Source organism: Eumetopias jubatus, unplaced genomic scaffold (genome assembly GCF_037043125.1).
Source record: "Eumetopias jubatus isolate StellerSeaLion01/CBP00866 unplaced genomic scaffold, mEumJub1_p1.0 scaffold_9, whole genome shotgun sequence".
Classification (NCBI taxonomy): domain Eukaryota; kingdom Metazoa; phylum Chordata; class Mammalia; order Carnivora; family Otariidae; genus Eumetopias; species Eumetopias jubatus.
The window spans coordinates 115,313,474-115,329,489 of NW_028274815.1; the positions used below are offsets into that span (position 1 = coordinate 115,313,474).

Below are 16,016 nucleotides of genomic sequence, written 5' to 3' on the forward strand. Positions count from 1 at the left end.
GTCAGAGGGAGAAGCAGACTGCCTGCTGAGCAGGGAGCCCGATGTGGGACTCGATCCCGGGACTCCAGGATCATGACCTGAGCCGAAGGCAGTCACTTAACCAACTGAGCCACCCAGGCGCCCCAGGGCTATTGGATTAAGGAAATTAATCTACAATGAACGCCTAGAGCAGAGCCTGGCACAGAGTTGGGACTCAATACGAGCCCCCGGTTGTTCCTCCTGCCTCTCCCTGCAATGCCTGTGGGGGCCGTGGGATCGTGTGGGGGAGCGGAGTGGGCTGTGGAAGGAGGAGGTAGATGGGGAATGAGCGACCGCTCCTCTGATCTCCCCTCTGTGGGTCTGGCTGCACTGCTCCTGCCCCAGCCCCACCTGGCCCCAGCTGGTGGCTTCAGGGATTGTGTTCAACTTCTCTGTGCCTCTGCAAAGGGAGGCCAATCATGACAGTACCTCCCTCACAGGGCCGTGTGGAGGATTAAAGAAGCAATTACAAGTAAAGCATTTAGACTGCCCTCTGAGCACAGTCAGCTCTCAACAAATATTGTCTGGCACCATCTTCCTACTTCAGTTACATGGTTCTCGTGCACCATGTGCAGCAGACTCACCCAGAAGCTTAGTCCCAGGCCCCACCTCCAGAGACAGACTCAGTTGCTCAGGGGTGGCCCAGGACTCTGCATTTCTACAAGCCCCACTTGTCCTCCCAAAAGCACTGCAAGGTACCCAGAAACTCCAGCTTTTCCACTTTCCCTTCCCTGCTTCAGGCCACACCAGAACCCAGAACCTCATCATCGTTTGTCAAGCCCGATATTCCATTCAGAAGGCACCCCACTCCCCTCCTACCCCTCACCCCCTTTTCAAGGAATTTTGTCTTTGGGTTAAAGTTCCAGTCTTTAGACTTCTATGATTGTTAAAAACATATATTTCTAAAAGAAAATGGAATAAATGAATGCCTGCGTGAATGATGAATTCCATTCCATAGAAGAGTGATTCTCAGTGAACTAAAGCAGCCTCCCCCGCTACTGAATCAGGTGCAGGAATCTTCCACCACTCTGTTTCTACCCATTCTGCTGCCCCCTGGAGTTTCAGGGCCTCTGCCTTTGGCTGGGGACCTGGAACTGCCTTAGAGCCCAAGGAGCTGCGGGGGGGGGGGGGATTTGTAGGGTTGGTGGAGGGTGGGCACCTCCGCCCGGCTATAGGAGGGTGCTCATGTACAAAAGCCTGCTTGGCCCTTGTGAACCAGGGGAAACTCCTGCCTCCTTGTCACACCGGACACCCCCTCCCTGGAGGCATGGGTGGGAGCCTGGGCACATGGGCACCAACTTCTGACCCAGCAGATGCAGCCACACCCATCTTCCTTTGTTCCTCCAATCTGCTGAGACTTTTCCCACCCCAGGACCTTTGCCCCTGCCGTTCTGTCTGCTAGACACACCCTCCCCCATCTACATTCAGTGTAGGCTCCATCACCTCCTGGACTCAGCTCAAATGTCACCTTCTTGAGAGACCTTCCCTACTCATCACCCAAAGTGGACTCCCTCCTATTCTCAATCTCACCCAACTTCTTCCCTTTGATACGATTTGTAATTATTCCATGTATTGTTTATTTTGTCTGGTTCTGATTCTCTCACCAGACTAAAAGTTGCTGGAGAAGAAGGGTGTCTGTTATTGCCTAGAGCCAAGCACAGGGCCTGGCACATCGTAGGCCCACAGGAAGCAATGGTTGACTGGATAAATACAATTTTATCCAAGTCAAACTCCTTGAAAGTCAATTACCCAGGAGAGCAGAGGTTTTAATTGGTATTGATGGGCACACCTTAGGAGTATGACGGAAATCCTGCTACTATGAGCAACATTTTTTAAATAGGTACATTTTGTTTTTCTGGACAAACCAAAGTTTTCATCACTTTTCAAAATGCCCCCCAAAAAGGTAAAGAAGTTTGTTCTAAAGAAAGTTCTTTGAAATAGTAAAGATCATGGCTAATAGATGAGCTTTGGGGCATCCAGCAGCTTCACCTTCCAAAGGAAACAACATCTCACAACTCAGGGGAGGACCAGAGAGCCTGCTGGGGTGGCAGCTCATCCTCATCCCGCTGGGAGCTCCGCAGGCCGCTGGCTTCCTCTGGGTTCCCGCCCCCCCACATGTGTTATGAGGGTGGAATGAGATCACCCGTGGGGCTGGCTTAGCACAGTGTTCGAGGCCCACCAAATAAATGTCAGCACCACCATCCTCGGAGGTAGCTGCTGGGGATTGGGGCAGGGTGGGGGGCGCTGGAGGGGATGGAGACACCACACCAGCTAACCTTTCCCTTCAATGTCCACTCAAATTCCGTCTCCTCGGGGAGGTCATTTCTCTGATAACCCTCTCCCCACTGCTCAGGTCTCCCCTCACTGGGCCCTCACAGAGCACCTCCCGCCTCCCCTTCACAACCACACGTCACCATCCCGTGCTCACAGCAGGGATGGTTGAAGACTGGCAGTCTCCCCACAGGGGCAGGGGCACCACAAGGACAAGGAACTGCAGAGCTCACCCCTGAGCAGTGCCTTCCTGCTCCCCTGTCCTGCACCAGGCTTGGAAAAGTCTACACTCTCCACCCCGTCATCTCTGTAGACTCGGTGGCCCTGAGAGCCACAGCCTGTGATGAGGCAGGACTAACAGCCCTCCCCACTCCCCAGTTCAGACCTCCAAAGAGCCAGGGACAACAGGTTTGTTCCTCCCAACAGTGGCCACTCTTCTCCAATTTTCTGGACAAAAAATAACAAAATCCCAACTGGTTACACAAGACCAGGAAGACTGGAAAAGTACATTTCGAGGTAATTGATATTCTACAAACATCCCCAAGGGGAGTGTGAACCCTTCAAGGACGTCAATTCCGGAAAGCCATCACCCTGAATTAATGCTTTCCTTATGATCTCTTACAAAACTGGATGCGAGGTGCCCAAGGATGGCCCCAGGGCTTTGTGAGCTCTGCAAAGGACCCTGCACATTCCCTACCGCCAGAGAGGAGAGCACAGGGAGTGAAGAGTGCCTTTTGTCTCAGAGCTCCCAGCAGCTGAACGGCTGAACTGTGGGGCCCAGACCCCCGAGGCCTGTGTGGCTGCAGTGGGAAACTTTAGAGAATTTGGAGCGGAGGAGGGCCCTGGTCTGATTAACATCTTAAAGTGATCTTGCAGGGGGCACTGCGGTGGCTCAGCTGGTTAAGCGTCTGATTCTTGGTTTTGGCTCAGGTCATGATCTCAGGATTGTGAGATCGAGCCCTCCACTGGGCTCTGCGCTCAGCAGGGAGTCGGCTTGAGATTCTCTTCCTTTCCTCTCCCTCTGCCCCTCCACCCACCTCAAATAAAAATAGATAAATCTTTTTTAAAAAATGACTGTACAGGCTGTTGTGTACAAAAGAGATTGTAGGCGGGCAAGGGAGAAAGCCACAAAATCAGGTAGGGACACCCCAGAGTAATCCAGGCCAATGTGAGGGTGGCTGAGAAGGAGCTGCTGGACGTGGTCAGATTCTGGAAGTGTTGGCAGCATTTTCTGACAGATGGGCTGTGGGCAATGAGGAAAGAAGAGTCAAGAGGAACTCCAAGGGCTGAGGCCAGAGCAACTGGATGGACTGTGGCACCATTTCTTGAGATGGTGAGGACAGGGGGATTTGAACCGAAGTTTCTCTGACCTCCAACTCCAGAGCAATGAAGTAAACCTAATGCTTTGGCTTCAAGGCTCTCTGTCTACCTCCTGTAAATCTTATCCATAAACCATCCATCCAACTGTTCATTCATTCATTCATTCGTTCGTTCATATCATTTAACAAACATTTATTGCTAACTACAGTGCAGTAAACATGGGAGGCACTGGACACTTGAGGATTAATTTGACTCACACCCTGCCCTAGAGAAACTTATATAATTTGGTAGGTGGTTCAGAGATCAACTATTCTCACTCATTCATGTATTCAGTCATTTAGTCACTCAACAAACGTTCATTAACACTAATTTCTGGCAAGCAAGCATCACAGTAGGCACTGCGAATGATCTTGCCCTTAAGAAAGTCCTAGGGGCGCCTGGGTGGCTCAGTCGTTAAGCGTCTGTCTTCAGCTCAGGTCATGATCCCAGGGTCCTGGGATCGAGCCCCACATCGGGCTCCCTGCTCCGCGGGAAGCCTGCTTCTCCCTCTCCCACTCCCCCTGCTTGTGTTCCAGCTCTCTGTGTGTCTCTCTCTGTCAAATAAGTAAATAAAATCTTAAAAAAAAGAAAAGAAAAGAAAGTCCTAGTCCAATTGGAAAGCCTGAAATTAGCCATCCTCATTCATTTACTGTAGGATCCCCAAGGATCCCCACCACCCAGCCTGTGCGGGGTCAAGGAGAGGACGGCTGCTGGATGACCCAACAGTGGGCTCTACTGGGCGTATCCAAGCAACACGGCCTCCCTCTGGGTCCCTGGCCCTCCCCCCAGGGTTCCACCTGCTGCCCTCACCATGTGAGCAAAGCCCAGCAGCAGCTGCCAGAGCCCATCACGACACCCGCCCCCCCGGCCACGGCATGCTCAGGGCTGACCCTGGTGTCGTCCTCCGACAGAAAACTATGAGTCCACTCATTCAGGCAGCCAACCCTGTAACCACCCTCCTGGGTACCATCTGACCCTTCTTGACACCCGCAGGTCCCAGAACCCAAGATGTGTCCAATCTGGAGGCTCCTGGTCCTCCTCAGCTTGCTGTCCGTGCCCTCAGCACTGCACGAGCAGCCCTGGCGTGGCCTGACCAAGACCCACATGGACAGCAAACCAGCTCTGGCGAGAAGTAAGCTCAGCCCGTGCTCTGCCCACGGTCACAGGGTGGGTGGGGAAGGCATCATCCTGCTGGGTGACCTCGGGTCAGTCACTCTCTCTCTTCCTTTTTCTCTTAGACCTCAAGTACAGAAAACTGAGGTTGAATTGATCATATGCCAGTTCACAGCACGTCATCATTACAGTGAATCATGGCAAGGCCCTCTTGTGTTTTTTTGTTGTTTTCCCCTTTACCGCTTATTCTCACTCCCACCCCCCTTCCTCAGCAGGCCCTGCGGTGTGTTTAACGCATGTGTTTATATATGCTCATGTCCTGATACAATATACAGTGTTTTGATTTGCATAGATGATACTGCCATATGGATCTTGTTGGTTTTTACTGTTTTCATTGGACACTGTGCTGTTGACGTCGGTTGCTTCAGGCTAGTACTGAGAAGTCCATGAGATTGGACTCACCACTGCTTGGCCATTTCCCTAAGGACAGGCACCTGTGTCGTCTTTAACTCCCCACTATTAGAAGCTACCCTGAGAGGAACATCCTTGCACGTGGCCCTGTGAGGAGCCAGGGAAGAATGTCTCGGATAGACCCAGAAGTGAACGGGTCGCTGGGCCTTAGGGTGGGTACAAATTCAATTTAACTAACGACTGCCAGATTGCTCTCTAGAAGGGCTGTGCTGGTCTATACCCGCCCCAGAGACAAACGAGCACAGCTGTCTCCCCACACCTGTTCCCCAACACTGGAGAGGACCCATCTGCCTCAGTCTACTCCAGTGGCCACAGCAAGCTACCACAGGCTGGGGGGCTCAAACAACAGACATTTCTTTTCTCACGGTTCTGGAGGCTGGCAGCTCAAAATCAAGGCGCCCACAGGGTCGGTTTCTGACGAAACCCCTCCTCTCTTCCTTCTGGCTTGTGGGTCTCTCTGCCCTCTCCCTGTGTCCTCACATGGGCCTTCCTTCTGTGTGTGCACAGAGAGTGCACTCTGCTATGTCTCTCTTTTCTTAGAAGGACTCCCCGTCCTTACCTCTTGTCCATGTTTCTCTTTGCCTCCCGGGGATTTTTTTATCCTCTCTGATTTGAGTGTTAATTTCTTCTTTTTTTTTTTTTAAGATTTTTTATTTATTTACTTGACAGAGAGCGAGCACAAGCAGGGGGAACGGCTGGCAGAGGGAGAGGGAGAAGCAGGCTCTCTGCTGAGCAGGGAGCCCGATGCGGGGCTCCATCCCAGGGCCCTGGGATCATGACCCGAGCCGAAGGTAGTTGCTTAACCAACTGAGCCACCCACGCGCCCCTAGTGTTAATTTATTCTTGATGCTGGTCCTTCATCAGGTTTAACCAGTGCTAACATTTCTCCCAAACTGTCATCAACTTTGTTTGTAGGTCCTTCACCAAACAGGAAGATTTTCAAACTCATCAAAATTTCATCCTATGGTTTGTGTTTGATGAGTCTTAAACCCTTGTCTCTACCCCAGGCATCTTCTACTGTTTTCCCTAATAGCTATATTGTTTTACCCTTCACGTTCAGGATCTTAACCCATCTGGAGGCCACCTTTATGTTGCTTATGCATGTAAGTCACGGCCCCAGCCTCACTTCCATCTGTGTAAGGAGGCTGTTTTCTCAACCCATCTCTGAAAGATCAAGTTCCCAAGCACATGGATTCCCTTTGGGGCTCTGCATTCTGTGTCTGTGTAACTATTTCTACACCACCAGCAGAGTATTTTAAATACTACATCTTTGTAAAATGCGATTTTATCTGATTTATCTTCTTGAATTTTATTTAGAGTGTGCTGAGTTCTTTAAAGAAAAAAATTACCTGGAAATTTGATTTGGGTTTCACTGAATTTGTTAATTTAGAGAGACCTGACATTTTTGCAATGGGAGGTCACCCATTAGAAACTTAGTGTATCTTTCAGGTTTTTCAGATTTTTGAAATCTTTTTTATCATGTTAAAGAAATCCCCGTAGTCCTGGTTTTCTGAATTTTTCTTAATCATAAATCAGTATTGGCTTTTAACAAATGTTTTTCTGCATCTAAAAATTACTCCATTTTTTCCTCTAAACCATTAATGTGATAAATTGTATTAGTAGATTTTTGTCTGTTGAACCCATCCCAGCATTTCTGGAATAAATATGATATTTTTGTGACTTACTAGAATGATATATCCATACTGTACTATTTTTATAATGTATTAGAATGTATTTATAATGTATCATATTAAAATATATTTTATAACGTAATGTATTTTTATAATGTGCTATTGGCTGGCTAGTCAATTTGTTAGGTAATAATTTTATAGGACTTTAGCAGATTTTTCATACATGAAATTGACGTGGACCTTTCCTCCCTGTACTATTCTGGAAGCTTGGCAAGTTACACTAGCTCATAAAATGAATTTGGCATCTTCTTCTTTTTTTATTTTCTTTCACAATTATCTCTTTATATAAAGTTTGGTCAAACTCTTCCCCAAAACCATACAGATCAAAAACTTTTGGGGAATGAAATCTTCAATTACTATTTCTTAAATCTTTTAGATTATCAATGTTTCCCACTTCCCTCATCACAACTTGGCATTTTATGGTTTGCCACAAAGTTATCCATTCCATTTAGGTTATAAAACACATTCATGTGTATTTGGGAGCCCATGCATCCTCATGGTTATAATGGGTGTAGTTGGAATGCTATTTCATGGGGCTGCCCTGGAGATTTAAATGACAAGAAGCATGTGCCAAGTGCTTTTTCAACTGTGAATATATTTATCACTATAACCACCTCTCATATCAGTTAGGGCACTTAGCTGCACAGAACAGAAAACCCAACTCAATATGGCCTAAATGATGAAAAAAAAAACAAAACGTTATTTCATATAACCAAAACTCATAGGCAGGACAAACCCCAGGTCTGAGTCAGTCAGCAACTCAAAGGTGCCATCCATCCAGAGCTGGATTTTATCCTTTTTTTTTTTTTTTAGCTCTGCTCTCATCACAGTTTCATCCTCAGGCTGCTAGTTCCCAGTGTGGTAGGAAAATGGTGGCCAGTGACCAAGAGAGCGACAAACTGGCTTGCTCCCTCCCAGGAGGAGACAAATAAAGAAACTTCCCCTCAAACATGAAACATAAGATCTTCCGTTTAGTCTGATAAGGCCAACTTGGGTCACATGCCCACTTTAAACCTGAAAGAGTCACTGGGCAATGATGGCTCAGATAATCAAAGGCCTCATCTGGACCAGGAATTGGAGAGAGTGCCTGAATCAAGACAGGGTTCAGATGGGAATGACAGGGTGGATGAAGGGGAGGATGGACAGACAGATGAATAGACAGGTGGCTATTTGGACAGAGGGAAGATGGATGGGAGGGTGGATGGATGGATAGACAGATGGGTGGATGTTGGACAGAGGATAGATGGATGGATCAGTAGGTGGATGGGTAGATGGATGGATGGATGGATGGATGGGTAGGTGGATAAATGGATATTGGACTGGCAACTACTAGTGTGTACTGCTCACAATTATCCAAGTGTTGTTATCATTAACCAAGAACTACTAAGAGCTCTAGGCATACCTACAGTATCACTCAATCTCTGAAACTATTTGGTCAATGTATGTCTCTCTTACTAGACAGAAAATTGGTTTGTGTCTTTGGCCACAAGGCCAATAGATGCTCAATAACATTCTTTTATGGATAAATGATATTTATCCAAATATCTTTGGATAACTTATCTCAATATTCCTCACAAGAATCCTGTGAGATGGGCATTATTATTGTCCCCATTATACAGATGAGGAAATCAAGACCCAGAAACGTGGTAGCATTTCAACCCAGATCTAGGACTCTAGACACACTTTCTTATTGGCAGGCAACAGAAACATGGGATAATGAAAGGGGGTCTGGGAGCTGGAGGGAGGGGAGTGAGGAGGAACCATGGTTTCTGCTGCTCTGCAGTGTAGGTTCTGATCACAGGGAGGGTCAAGTCAGGGAAATAAATGTGTCCTGTGGTATGCTCGGACGTTCATCAGAGCTGGGCCCAATCCTAGCGCCAAGAGAGGCAGGATTTCAGCATGCCCAGCACTTGAAAATCCCTTTCCTTTTTGGAATTCATTCTTTTCTGCTGGTAGTTCCGCTTAGTCCTACAGCTTATTCTGGGCACAGTGTGGGAAAAATTATATTCATTCTCTTCTTAGTTGTTCTCTTCAAGCAATATTCATTGGGACATACATGCTGTACGTTAGGCTCTGTGGTCCAGACTCAGAAACTGCACCGGGTGGGCTTTCCACTATTATATCTCGTTTGAGCAGCTCTTGCCTGCCAGACCCTCTGCAGGGGTGTTGCCTCAGCCCTGCAAAGCACCATTTCCCAGATAAGGCATGTGGATTCCCATGTAGAGAGTGGAGTTGGGGGGTGACAAGCACCCATCACTCAGCAAGAAGCAAATGCACCAGCCCACACACAACCTAGGCCTCTTGACTCCAAACCCCCTACCTTGTCTATGACATTGTGCAATGTCATTGGTCCCTTGTCCATTTCCAGTTATTGCCCAGGGCCTCATGAAGCACAACGCAGAGGGCCGAATCCAGAACCTCCGCCTCATGGACAGTCTGAATGCCTCAGGGCAGACGGCCCCAGGGATGGTGGGCTGGCTAATAAGCGGCATGAGCCTCCAGCATCAGCAAGAAAGCAGGTGAGCCCCTGAACCCCATCGCTGGCCCTGGGACTCTCTGGAAAGCTCTGGGTCAGAGGGCAGAGCTCAGGGCATGGAGGCTGTGAAGAGAGAAAGCAGGAAGATCGGAAGGAGAGGATAAAAGGCCCAATATAAGAATGAGTGAGGGCCCAATATGAGGGGTCATTTGGGGAGGCAGCATAACAGGGTAATTAAAGCAAAGCCAGGAATAAAGCTTCTGCATTAAGTCCCGGTTCTGCCACCAACCTTGGTGGAGCACTCCAGCCCTCTCTATAACATGGGTGCCCAGAGTACAGCCTGGATAAACGTCTGGGGTGCCAAAGGAACCCAGGACTAGAGTCGGACATTTGAACCCCACTCTCTTGCCTGATAGCTGTGTGACTCTGGGTAAGGTGTTTGAGGTCTCTGAGCTTCAGCCTTAAGCCCTCATCAGTGAAATGGGCGGAATAATTGTCCCTGCCTCAGGGACTTGGGAGCTTTCTCTGTCGCACACAGTAGATGCATAGGCATTGGGTGCTCCGATTAACCCAGCAGAGCTGGCCCCGGCTGCTCGCCTACAGTCCCACTCCTTCCTCTGGAGGGCCGGGCCTCCTCAGCTCCCAGGCTCCCTGCTGCTCCAGGGCAGCACCCCAGCTCCAGCCTGCCGCGCCCTTGAGCTCCCTTCTCACTCATTCCGCCCCTAGCTCTCGCCATTCTAATGAGCACTGGTACTTGCCAGCAGGGTTTCCCTGGACATGTGCAGCCACAATCACCTCCCTCCTTCCATTCCCTTAATAGTTGTTACAAGTATTTGTTGCGCACCTGCTGTGTACCAGGATCTGGGCTGGATACTTGGAATACAGCTATGAATGGGACATATGGTCACTGCCTTTTTGGATCTTACATCCAAGTTAGTGCGTTAAGTCACAAAAGTAAATCACTAATTTCACGTAGAGGGATATGTTATAAAGACAACTTTAGCAAGGTAAGGGGTAAGAGTGAGGGGCTGATCAGGAAGACCTTTCTAAAGACAGAATCCCTAGGAAGAATGAAGAGAAGGAAGCAAACCACGTGAGGGACATAGAAGGGCAGTAAGTGCAAAGGCCCTGAGGTAGGAAAGAGACTGGTGCGTCTGAGAAAGAGAAAAAGTCCTCTGTGGCTGGGTGAGCAAGGGTGTGGCTGTGGAGGCAGGTGAGGCCAGACCCTGCAGGTCTTAGGGGCCATGGTATGGAGTTCAGCTTTTATCCCAAGAGCAGTGAGAAACCCAGGGAGAATGTTAAGTAATAGGGCTGCCTACTGGCTGCCGCATGGAGAATAGTTTGTAGAGAGGCCAAGTTCATGGCAAGGAGCCCAGAGAGAAACTAGAGCATCTCCAGGCAAGAAGTGAAAGTGACCTAGTCCAGGTGAAAGGGACAGAAGGAGTCGGAAGTTGCCAAATTCCAGGTATATTTTGTAAGCAGAGCCAGCATGATTCACTGATGGGTTGAATGTGAAGGTGAGGGATGGAAAGAAGGCCAAGAAGGCTCCCGGGGCTTGGGCCTGGGCACCTGGGCAGGTTGTGGGGCCCTGTGCTAGGAGGCAGTGGCTGGGTCTGAGAACAGCCCCAGTCCGGGTCTGCAGCTGGCTACGGGTTGAACACGTTCATCGTGTGGAGCTGTGAAGGGCCCTCTGGGACACCTTACAGCCCCGGGCTCCTGCAGGTGGCTCTTACCCTCTGAGCATCTTTAAAAGGATCTGACTCCAAACCTAATGCCAAGCCCTTTTCGTAAACAGCATGCCAGTCTTTTTTGTCAGCCTGAGGCCTTGACATCTGAGCTCCCTCACACTTGAATGGCCTCTGCTCTTTCCTTCTGTAGCGCCAACATCACCAACATTCAGTTAGACTACGGTGGGATCCGGATGTCTTTCCATAAGGAGTGGTTCTCAGCAAACATCTTACTTGAATTTGACATTGACTTGAGACTGTAAGTCACACAGCAGCAGGGTCGGTGGGGTGCTGTTCCTCCTCAGTGGGAATCTGGGAGTTGGGGGAAGGGTGGAGTTTGGCAACCTGGGGAACCTAGATCTTTCTGACTCCAACCTGGTTCAAATCCTGGTTTCTGAACTCACTCGCTGTGTGACCTTGGGCAGGTCACTTCACATCTCTGAGTCCCAGTTTCTTCAGCTGAAATGTGGGTGGCAATCCCCGGTCATTTGCTCATTTAAACCTATGTGAGTTCATTACACTGATTTAAAAAAGAGAGACAGAAACACTTTAATTATATCATCACCTTCCCTCCATCTGTTCAGACTATCCTTTATCATCAGCTGCCCCCAAGAAAAGGGAGACCACAGCTAAACGGTACAGATTTTTTAAATAAGATGAACTCCCCACTTCTCCATACTGAAAGGCCCCTAAGCTGGTCTATCTAAAGGATTTTCAGAAGTCACTCTGCCTAATAGCATTTTGTCCTTGGTCACCGGCTGGCCTCAGGAGTCCACAGGCAGGGCTGGTTTGTTGAAAGAGTCACTCTCCCCTTTGTGTTGGCTGTTTCCACCGCCTTCTCTGTCTCCTGCCCTTTCCCTCCTCCTCCTCTCTCTCTCTCTCTCTCATCCCCAGGCCTTTCAATAACAAGATCATAAAGACACATGCATGCATGAACCTCGCTGTGGAGTTCTGGCTGGAGAAAGACGAGTTTGGCCGGAGGCATCTGGTGATAGGCAATTGCTCTGTGGAGCCAAGCAGCAGCTACACAACAGTCCTAACCGAGTAAGGCCCCAGCAGCCCTCGCCTGGGCTGAGCCCCTTCCTGCCTAGCCTCAGCTGTGGCCACACATCTCCACCACTTCCTGGATGAGCCCAACACAGACCTCACCCTTTCCCCATGATCTACTTCTCTTCCTGAGTCGGCATTCCAGTGATAGCCCAGCCACCCTCCCAGGAGCCACAAGCCTTGTGTGTGGCTCTTCCTCTTCCCCACGCCTTGCAGCCCACCTTCACTGGTTCCCATCAATGACCTACCGGCAGCCCCTGCTTGACTCCTCTTTCTCCAGCCCCACAGCTACTGCCCTGGCTCCTAGACCTCTTCCTGGACCACTGCAGGAGCCAGGCTGGCTTTCTCAGACTCAGACCTCACCTCCTTCACTCCATTCTCCCCCCTGCAGCAGAATTAACTTTCTAGCGCAGAAATGTGGTCATGTTCCCTAGCTCCTGCTCCAAACCCTCCAGTGGTTCTCCAAAAGCCTCCGAATGAAGAGCAAGCTCCTGGATGTCAGTCAGGACCCCGCTCGTCCTCCCACCCGCCCCACTCTGTAGCTCTCCGCCCTCTTGTGCCACTGAAGGACCTACCCCTCCATCAACACACCACGTATTTTCATGCCACCGTGCCTTTGAACATGCTGATCCTTTTGCCTGGAATGCCCTTCCCTTCTTCTCTAGAACTCCTCCTCATCACTCATTCATTCAACAAATAATGTTTGAGAATGTACTATGAGCCAGACACGGCATGCTTGATGCTAGGGATACAGTCGTGAACAAGACAGAAAAAAAAAATAGAGCTATTTATAAGGTGCATTTATTAATAGAGGATAATAGATTTATATACTGGCTGACCATATCTATCAACTCAGCAGACTATGAGTCTCTTGAGGGTAAGATTTGGGTGTGATTTCTCCCTGTAATTCCAGAATGCTGAAAGCAGCTAGGTCTTCAGTGGGTATCCATTCATTTATTCATCAGATGTTCACTAAATGCCTAAATCATGCCAGGCATTCATGGCTAGGACAGTGCAAGGGAAGGACTGAACTCTGGAACTCTAATGACCTGGTTCTAATCTATTCAGCACTTACTGGCTGTGTGACCTTAGGCAAGTCACATCACCTCTCTGAAGTTGCCCCTTCGACCACTGCTGACGGCAGTGCCTTTTATATAGGGCTGGCTGAGGATTAAATGACTGTGTAAGGTGTACTCAATGCATCTGGCATTGGTACTGCATAGATTTATCTGTTCTGTACATCTACTTCTCTTTCTAGAGATATCTCACCAAAGATGAAACATTTTCTCCGCAACTTCAGGGGGAACCTGGCAAAAGTTATCCCACACCTAGTGGAAAGTCAGGTAAGTTTGAGAAAAATATTGTCCCCTAGGGTATCTTTGAGTCTGAGGGTCAGGACATATATACTGGCAATTCAGAAAAGAGTTTCTAATCTTGGGCTTCAGGACCTGAAAAATTTCCATTAAAAATTTCAGTTTTGTCATCTACTGGCTGTGTGTCCTTGGCAAGTGACTCAGCCTCCCTGTGCCTCAGTGTCCCCATCTGTAGCATGGGAATCACCACAACCCCTATCTCACAGAGTCATCATGAGGATTCCGGCAGACAAGAAAGTGCTGTGCATGGCATCCTGTTGGCGCTCAACACAAGGGAGCCGCTCTTGCTATGATTCCCTGTGGAAATCTAGTTTTCTCTTCCTAGTCCCTGGCCTGACCCATCTCTCTGTGCTCACCGGCCCAGGTGTGTCCTCTGATCGGTGAAATCCTCAGACAGCTGGACGTGAAACTGCTGAAGAGCCTCATGGGTGAGTGTCTGCATCCAGCCGGGGAGGAGGACTCAGGATTGGCAAATGAAAGTGGTGCCCCAGTGGAACTCCCAGTGAGGCCTACTGAGGGGCGTCTGCATGTGCTCTGAGAACACTTAGAGGGGACCATATGATGATGACCATTCCTGTCCCCCGAGAGAGCTGGGACAGCAGAGGGCACCCCTACCAAGCAGGCTGTGCCCCGCCAAGTCACCCAAACCTCCAGATTACCAGATTACTACTCAGTCCTTTAGGGAGCACTGCCTCCAATCCAAACCTGAGACCACCCACCATTTGCAGATAGATACAGTCCCCACCTTCACGGAGCTCACAGTCTAGTAAAAGGAAGAAGCGTATAACTACTTATCATTTGGAAAGAATTTTAATGCAAGTGCCTCAGGCACTGGCCCTTGGTTGGCATGGATGGATGAGAGTCCCCTGCAGGGGCTGGACGGGCCATCACACTGGTGACTGATCCTGCCTCTCCTCCTTACAGAACAGGCTTCTGCTCATGAACGCAACCAACTATGAGTCCAGCCAACCCTTCGCATACCAGGCTTGAGCATCCTCCGGCTACCTACTGATCCAGAAGGAGATTTCACACCTTGGGGCCTTAAGTCTTCCTCAGAGTGGGGTTTCCACTGCCCCCAAAAACCTTTACCACAGGCCCTGTGGAGTCCTTCCTGTCCCATAATAAACTCTAACTCTGAAGGGTACAGAGGACCCTCTTCCTGGGCCCTGAGGTTAGGGTTCCAGAAGTGAGACTTGATGAAGGTCCATGCTAAGACTAAATATGCCTGGGTTTGCTCATCAGCCTAGAAATACCAGAAAAAACACTGTGTTTTCCTGTAATTTGCAGCCAGAAGCCCATCTCGAGATTTGCTCATCAATGCGGGGAAGGCCCTGTTGAGATTTCCCATTCCCTCATTCATTCGGCCCATATTTGTTGAGTACCTACTATGTGCCAAGTGCTTTGCCAGGCTCCAAAGGAGTGCAGGGAAAGGATGACAGAGTCAAAAAGCATAAATGTTCGCACTGAAGAGATCTGAGTTCAAATTCGATTCAGCCCAATGAGAAGTCACATGCGGGTATGAACCATGTGCCTCAGAGTGGCTGCTGACCCCCTGGCCCCCACGGGCCCCCATGGGGCTGGCACAGAGTGTGAGCTCAGCAAATGCTTGTTGTTAAGTAGTAGATGAATTTGGTTTGAGGACTTACTGGCTGTGTTGGGGACAAGGCACTTTACCTTCAGGTCTCCATCACCTGCAAAGTGGGGATAGAAGTCTTCCAGGATGTGGAGCAACAGGAGGCTTGACACCGCTGGTGGGAGGTAAGGTGCACCACCACTTTACAAGTCCAGGTGGCGGCATCTACAAAAGCGCCACATAGGCCTGGCCTGTGCCCTAACAGTGCCACTCCCTGGCAGGCGCCCCACAGAAGCATGCGCCCGTAGACACTGGGGGACATGGGACAAGACTGCTCATAGCAGCAGTGGTCCTGATAGTCCGAGTAAAAACCCTGAATGCCCATCAAAAGAGTGGGTAAGGGGCGCCTGGGTGGCTCAGTCGTTGAGCATCTGCCTTCGGCTCAGGTCATGGTCCCAGGGTCCTGGGTTCGAGCCCCACATAGGGCTCCCTGCTCCGCGGGAGGCCTGCTTCTCCCTCTCCCACTCCCCCTGCTTGTGTTCCCTCTCTCACTGTGTCTCTCTCTGTCAAATAAACAAATAAAATCTTAAAAAAAAAAAAGAGTGGGTAAATACCGTGGGACAGTCACCCAGGGGAATGCTGTGCGGTCATGAAAATGACCTATGACAGCACATGACCACGTGGGTGCATCTCAGGCACATAACAAAGCCAGGCACGGAAGAGCACACGCTGCATCTCCCATTTATATGAAGCTCCAAAACAGCAAAGGAACCCGTGCTATCCGACGTGAAGCCCGTGCGTAGCCCTGAGGAGAGCGTTAGCGACCAGGAGGGGCTCCAGGCAGACGTCTGTTTCTTGATCTGGATGCTGGGTGTGGGGAGGGTGTTTAATTTGTGA

The 16,016-nt window shown here is 49.5% G+C and overlaps 1 protein-coding gene across 1 annotated transcript; it reads left to right on the top strand.

Moving 5' to 3' along the window:
• Positions 1-4,656: 4,656 nt before the first annotated feature.
• BPIFA3 (BPI fold containing family A member 3) lies at positions 4,657-14,505 on the top strand. Its single transcript, XM_028118491.2, has 7 exons — positions 4,657-4,780; positions 9,292-9,442; positions 11,278-11,385; positions 12,021-12,170; positions 13,432-13,516; positions 13,911-13,974; positions 14,471-14,505. The coding sequence occupies exons 1-7, from the start codon at positions 4,657-4,659 to the stop codon at positions 14,503-14,505; spliced, it is 717 nt and encodes a 238-aa protein (XP_027974292.1).
• The last annotated feature ends 1,511 nt before the right edge of the window (positions 14,506-16,016 follow it).

What these genes read in the sequence shown, in the direction of transcription:
- BPIFA3 (XM_028118491.2), top strand. Translation starts at nt 4,657, where the DNA reads ATGTGTCCAATCTGGAGGCTCCTGGTCCTCCTCAGCTTGCTGTCCGTG. An exon ending in TTTGACATTGACTTGAGACT is followed by an intron (nt 11,386 to 12,020) that starts GTAAGTCACACA and finishes TCTCATCCCCAG; the next exon opens with GCCTTTCAATAACAAGATCA. An exon ending in CACACCTAGTGGAAAGTCAG is followed by an intron (nt 13,517 to 13,910) that starts GTAAGTTTGAGA and finishes TCACCGGCCCAG; the next exon opens with GTGTGTCCTCTGATCGGTGA.